Source organism: Octopus bimaculoides, chromosome 20 (assembly GCF_046866305.1).
Source record: "Octopus bimaculoides isolate indiv1 chromosome 20, ASM4686630v1, whole genome shotgun sequence".
In the NCBI taxonomy this organism is placed as follows: domain Eukaryota; kingdom Metazoa; phylum Mollusca; class Cephalopoda; order Octopoda; family Octopodidae; genus Octopus; species Octopus bimaculoides.
In genome coordinates, this window is record NC_142947.1 from 36,159,903 (window position 1) to 36,167,367 (window position 7,465).

Below are 7,465 nucleotides of genomic sequence, written 5' to 3' on the forward strand. Positions count from 1 at the left end.
GTTTTATTTAATCTGGCGTAGGTAACGGATTAACAACTCATTACGTATGTTAATTTGTCAAGATTTGCAGCTTAGAATTTGAAGTGCCTCTATGCCACGTAATTACAACTTCTCCACCCACTTTGTACAAGTGCTGTCCAAATAATTAAACACGAATTATAGTAATCTATATTCCTATTCTTCAAATCCAAATGAATTTTGTTCATGGAGTATTATGTACATGTTATTAAAAGAATGTACATAGTTGCTCTACCTCAACTTGAATTTTGATGTGACACTGATATAGTACTAAACCTTATCAGGTGTTAGGACTGAACATTTATATACTATATCCCTCCGGAGGCACTGGTTACTAAAAGGGTGACCATCTCTAACTCTTCAGTAAACACTGACTATGAGGTTTACTAAATAGTGTCAAATTAGTACTTGAATTATTATTAGAGCTACTGTTAGGAAGAAGCATATAATCGATAGTAGCATTCCTGTTAGATCGATATGCGTTATTAACGGAAGAACTAGAGGAAAAAAAAAACAGTTATTATAATTAGAATCACAAATTTCTTATCAACAACGACTATAGTATCAACCAAATTAGTTGTGATGGAATATGAAAATTTAGAAGCGTGAATCCTTCGATCTGAGGTCACCTTATCCATCCTTCACAGCTGGCACAAGTGTGTATATATGTGATTAGGTAGGGGCACACCGTGCCAGCTCGTTTCACATCCATATCACCAAGATAGTGGTAATGTGCAAGGGAATGGCCGGATGGATTCTGAGAACCTTCTATGACTAAAACGTTAAACCTCACCTAGAAACAACTATTAACAACATGATCAATTCTGCATATTAAAAAAAAAATTGAACAAGGAAGTTTGCTCCTCAACCAGATGGATACGAGTTCAGTCTCACTGCATGGCACCTTGGGTAAGTGTTTTCTACTATAGGATCCTGGATAACCATCGATTCCAGATAAAGAGCTCTCAGTGTTAGAATCGATATCGCTTTTATTTTATCTGCTTTCGCTGGAAGATACGGATCGCATCAGTCAATGAAGGCACGAAATGTTCTTCAACGGGATCATTGATCTAGGTGAGATAGCACCTCAATCTCCCTCAACTCCCTGAAATCACATCCTACCGACGTTAACAAAAAAGGAAGAGAAGAAACTAGGAATATACAGGGTAATGTAGATCTAGACAAGAATGAACAACCTTTTTCGAGAAGCAGGCCGTATAGATCATCATGAAGTGAGTCGCACTACTAAAAAAATTTTAAGTAACTTTTCGTTAGACGTGCCATACAGAAATTCCTGCGGGCCGCAGTTTTCCTATGACTGATCTAGATATCGAGAAAAAACCGGGATGGTTGCAAACGAAATGCCCTTAATCAAATATTTACTTAATTAAGGCCGGACTACGAGTTCAACTACTGCTACAACAATAACGACAGCATAAACAATTGTGATATCTAAGTTCAACTTGGCAATAAACAAAATAACGTCTGGAATTTACGCTTATCTTCTTGCTTATATGGCTTCTTGCTAAAGGTCGTTCTTATCTTCTTACATGTACGCTTCTTGCTAAAATAACTTCAACAAAATTTCTACACGAGAAAGTGACGTCATAACAGTTGCATGACATCATGGCATCAGTTTTGATAATATGGACGATATTCAAACAGTCTCAACGTCGTTTGGAGGCAACCTCAACCATATAAGTTTTTGCAGTTGTTTCAACTGTTATTTGGTTTAACAAAGCATTTTGCGAGCTACCCAAAGGGAAAACCGAAAAGCAAAAATGTCACATACGATGGTATACCCGATTCACCGACGCAGTGCTTCAGCGCCACCGCCAGTAACAAGAAGGGTGAAAAATACAAAAACAAGTATGTACTGCCGGATTATAACCCCGTTCAATTCTATCCTTTATTTTCTATCTTTTATTTGTTGTCGTCATTAGACTACGGCCATGTTGGGGCACCGCCTTGTGCAATTTTAATCGGATGAATCGACCCCAGTACTTCTTTATTTTTTACTTTTTTAAGCCTGGTACTTATTCTATCCGTCACTTTTGCCGAACCGCTAAGTTACGGGGACGTAACTGCACCAAAACCCGTTTTCAAGCCGTAATAGGGGACAAGCATGGACACACACACACACACACACACACACACACACACACACACACACACGCACATACACAAACACACGACGGGCTTCTCTCAGTTTCCATCTTCCAAATCCAGTCACAATGCTATAGTAGAAAACACTTGCCCAAGGTGCCATGCAGCAAGGCTGAATTCGTAACCATCTGGTCGAGGAGCAAACTTCCTTGTTCAACTTTTTTTTAAATACGCAACGCAGAATTGACCACGTTTTCAATAGTTGCTAATTGTTTCTTTAAGTGCTGGTTGTTTTGGTTGGGGTGAGGTTTAATGTTTTAGTCAGAGAAAGAAAAAAAAAGTGCCAACGTCCTTTTTAAAGGTTTCCGTGACTGGGAGGAGAAAGAGAGGAGAGGAAGTTATTCCCAGACCTGAAACCTCATCTAAATACTTGTAACGGAATGGACTCCATCTAAGACACCTCAAATCTGTGTTGTGGTGTAAAACCGGGCGAAGTAGTAAGCCTACCATTCCAAAACATGAACGGGATTCTACATAGTTTCCGTCCACATATTGTCATTCACGAGTTTTTGGTCGACTCGAAGTTATGATAGAAGGTAGATGACACTCGATCGAAGTGCCGCGCGATGGGATGGGATCTAATGCGGAACCCTGTTGTTGCGGAGAGAAGTCGTTAACCACACACCTGTCTTTTGGAGGACGTTAAAGAACTTAAGATTTATATATAGAAATATCAGTCTTCGCAACCCAGACCTCAGGTGTCTTGGACGAAGTCCATTCTGTTGCTAGTATTTAGATTAGGACTCTGGTTGGAGAATGACTCCCTTTCTTCCACCTACCAGCCACGGAAACCTTTAAAAAGGACGTTGGCACTACTCCTCTTTCTCTGACTCTCAGTAATGCAGTATAATGTGTACCTTTTATGCAGACGCACACATACACACAGGCACGCATACATCCACACACACACACACACACACACACACATAAATACGTATGTGTGTCTATTACACACGTGGTCACAAAAAGAAGTAAACTCGCGCACGATATATGCAGTCACGTGGAGAGGTATAAAAGCTCATACACGCACTTGCCCACACAATTGTATATCTCACTGACTACGCATGCACAAACTATATTTCTTATAACATCTGTGACACTCTCTAAGGCGGCGAGCTGGCAGAGACGTTAGCACGCCGGGCGAAATGCTTAGCGGTATTTCGTCTGCCGTTACGTTCTGAGTTCAAATTCCGCCGAGGTCGACTTTGCCTTTCATTCTTTCGGGGTCGATAAATTAAGTACCAATTACGCACTGGGGTCGATGTAATCGACTTAATCCGTTCGTCTGTTCTCGTTTGTTCCCTCTATGTTTAGCCCCTTGTGGGCAATAACGAAATAGGTATTTCGTCTGTTTTTACGTTCTGATTTCAAATTCCGCCGAGGTCGACTTTGCCTTTCATCCTTTCGGGGACGACTTTGCCATTCATCCTTTCGGGATCGATTAAATAAGTACCAGTTACGCACTGGGATCGGTATAATCGACTTAACCCCTTTGTCTGTCCTTGTTTGTCCTCTCTATGTTTAGCCCCTTGTGGGCAATAAAGAAATAAGAAACGTTAGCACGCCGGGCGAAATGCTTAACGGTATTTCGTCTGTCTTTATGTTCTGAGTTCAAATTCTGCCGATGTAGACTTCGCCTTTCATCCTTTCGGGGTCGATAAACTAAGTACCAGTTGCGTACTGGGGTCGATCTAATCAACTGGCCCCCTCCCCAAAAATTTCGGGCTTTGTACCTAGAGTAGAAAAGAATATCTGTGACAATCTCTATAACTCCAACAAGTTGTCGACAGCTACGTGAAGTTGATATAGATTCACAAACCCCCACACACACACATACACACTCCAGCTACAAGCACCAAAAGCACTGTATTATTCATAATTGTAACCACTACTTCGCGAAGGTGACTTCAAAGCTTTCCTATCAAAATATAGATGGGATGGTCGGATATCATCATCATCATCGCACTCCTCCTCCTCATCATCATCATCCCGCTCCTTCTCATCATCATCATCATCCCGCTCCTCCTCATCATCATCATCATCATCCCGCTCCTCGTCCTCCTCCTCATCATCATCCCGCTCCTCGTCCTCCTCATCATCATCATCCCGCTCCTCCTCCTCCTCCTCCTCATCATCATCATCCCGCTCCTCCTCTTCCTCATCATCATCCCGCTCCTCCTCATCATCATCATCATCCCGCTCCTCCTCCTCATCATCATCATCATCCCTCTCCTCCTCCTCCTCCTCATCATCATCATCATCATCCCTCTCCTCCATCTCCTCCTCCTCATCATCATCATCCCGCTCCTCGTCCTCCTCATCCAGTATGTTGAAGCCACTATAATTCACAACCGTTACCATCTTGTATTTTGAGATATATCATCTGTGTGGTGACATCGAGCAGCAGACGCCACTCGTAGTCAACGGAGTGAATTGGAACCACATAAAATGAAGTGCCTTACGCAAGGGCACCAAATGCTACCTGGTCCGGAAATCAAATCCGCCAGAACAACAGCCTAACAATTAGGTCAAAGGCCATTATTTGCCGAATATGTGTAGATATGTATATATATAATCACAACGCGTGAAGGTCTGTGGCTTAGTGGTTAGGGTATTCGGCTCGCGATTGTAAGGTCGTAAGTTCGATTCCCGACAGTGCGTTGTGTCTTTGAGCAAGTCACTTTGCTTCAGTTCGCTCACTTGGCAAAAATGAGTTATGGCTGTATTTCAAAGGGGGCCAGCTTTGTCACATTGTGAGTCACGCTGAATCCCTTTGAGAACCACGTTAAGGGAACGCGTGTCTGTGTATGTTCAGTCACTTGCGCGTTAATTTCACGAGCAGGCTGTTCCGGTGATCGGTTCAACTGAAATACTCGTCGTCGTAAGCGACGGAGCGTCAGTTTAATCCCATCGCAGTTCTAATACAAATACCAGCTTGGTGCCTGGCGCGAATAAGACCACCAAAACCAACAAGATGAAAAGGGTTCGAAATGATAACTAAACCGTATCGTCTGTCGTGCGGGTTAACATGTGACGCGTTCAGATCTTAAGAGAGGTCCTTTCAAAATATATATATACACACACACACACACACACATATATATATATATATATATATATATATATATATGGCAGTCTTCACCCAATGTTTGTACAAGCAAGTAATAAACCTGCAATTTGTTTTCGGAGGCGTGGGAGATGGAAGCACACACACACACACACACACACACACACACACACACACACACACCCACACACAAAATGCGTATCCCGGGACACCGAAGCAAGTTCAGGAGGGAAAAAACTGTTAGTGATTTTGGAACGATAGGACTCTAAGGCAGGGCGTACCCGAGAATTTACCCCCTGTGATCTTCTCAGGAATAGTGGACGGAGAAGATAGATGGATGTATATGCACACAAATTTTCTAGTTGCTTTACTAGCAAGCCCTATAACTGGTACTCCGTCGGTTACGACGACGAGGGTTCCAGTTGATCCGATCAACGGAACAGCTTGCTTGAGCACTCCACAGACACAAGTACAGAGAGATTCTGCCTGATACAGAATGTGGCAAGGCTGGCCTTTTGAAATGCAGATACAACTAATTTTTACCAGCTGAGTGAACTAGATCAACGTGAAATAAAGTGTTCTTACTCAAGGACATAACGCACTGTCGGGAATCGAACTCACGGCTTTACAATCGAGAGTCGAATACCCTAACCACCAAGCCATGCGTGAAGCATTATAATAAGCTTTTTACTCAATGTCATTTAAGTATTGTCTTCCGTTTTTACTTAGGTTCGAATTTCTTCCAACCATCTTAGCTAACTCTCTCGTCCTTTCTTTTGCTTCGGTAGTTACTTTCCATTTCCATTCATCAAACCCGTCAACTTGTATTTATTGGGTTCAAATTTTGGCACAAGGCCAGCAATTTCGTGGGAGGAGGCAAGATGATTACTTCGACTCTAGTACTCAACTGGTACTTATTTTATCAAACCCGAAAGGATGAAAAGCAAACTCGATCTCGGCAAAATTTAAACTCAGAACGTGGCCGACGGACGAAATACCGCTAAGTATTTTGCTCAGCGTGCTAACGATTCTGTCAGCTCACCGCTATATATTGTTTCAAATTTTGGCACAAAACCAGCAATTTCGGGGAACGTGGTAAGTTGATCACTTCAACCCTAGTACTCAACGGATACTTATTTTATCGACCTAGGCGAAATTTGAGCTTGAAATGTAAAAACAGACTAAATCTTTTCTGCTCTAGGCACAAGACCCGAAAGTTTTGGGGGGAGGGAACCAGTCGATTAGATCGACCCAGTACGCGACTAGCACTTAAGTTATCGATCCTGAAAGGATGAAAGGAAAAGTCGACCTCGGCGGAATTTGAACTCGGAACATAAAGACAGACGAAATACCGATTTCTTTATTACCCACAAGGGCTAAACACAGATAGGACAATACACACATGCGGGGACAATTAACACATGATAGAATGGAACAATGAAATTAAACAATGATGATGGGACGACCACGTTATTTCAATTATTTCAACAGTTCTCAATAGTTCCTTTCACAGTCTTCGATAGTTCTTTTCAAAATTATCTCAATTTATCCAAAATAAAACTAGTCACCATTTTATATAATATTTTATTTCCTCGTAGTTCACCACTGGAGCGCTGGATTCTAAATTCACCTCGGGCCCCAGTGGGTTTTATATCTGTCGGGAAAGCCTCTTTTAATTTTTTATACTTTTCTTTTTCTATTAAAATCCATCTCGTCTCCTTATCGCAATAGTGGCGTTATACTCAAAAAAATCGCAGTGAGTAATATAACACGTTCGACCAGTAAACTCACAGAGCCGTTATATCGCTAAGCAGTTCGACCGGCGTGCTAACGTTTCTTATTTCTTATTTCTTTACTGCCCACAAGGGGCTATACACAGAGGGGACAAACAAGGACAGACAAACGGATTAAGTCGATTACATCGACCCCAGTGTGTAACTGGTACTTAATTTATCGACCCCGAAAGGATGAAAGGCAAAGTCGACCTCAGCGGAATTTGAACTCAGAACGTAATGGCAGACGAAATACCGCTAAGCATTTCGTCCGGCGAGTTAACGTTTCTACCGACTCGCAGCCTTTCCCGCCAGCTCACTGACTTAATCATGTATACATTACCATTTGGTTTATCCACAAAATTATTTACTGGTTCCAATAACGCATTTTCCTGTATGAACCTATTAAATTTTTCCTGCTTACTAGCTGACAATATATGCA

General features: G+C 41.9%; 1 protein-coding gene across 1 annotated transcript in view; it reads left to right on the forward strand.

Annotated features, from left to right (window-relative positions):
- The first annotated feature begins 1,630 nt into the window (after positions 1 to 1,630).
- The window catches only part of LOC106873271 (uncharacterized), an 11,353-nt gene continuing 5,518 nt past the window's right edge, over positions 1,631 to 7,465 (forward strand). Inside the window, exon 1 of the mRNA XM_014920564.3 lies at positions 1,631 to 1,887. Coding sequence (XP_014776050.1) covers positions 1,800 to 1,887 — 88 coding nt within the window. The 5' untranslated portion in view covers positions 1,631 to 1,799. The remainder of the gene's footprint in view (positions 1,888 to 7,465) is intronic.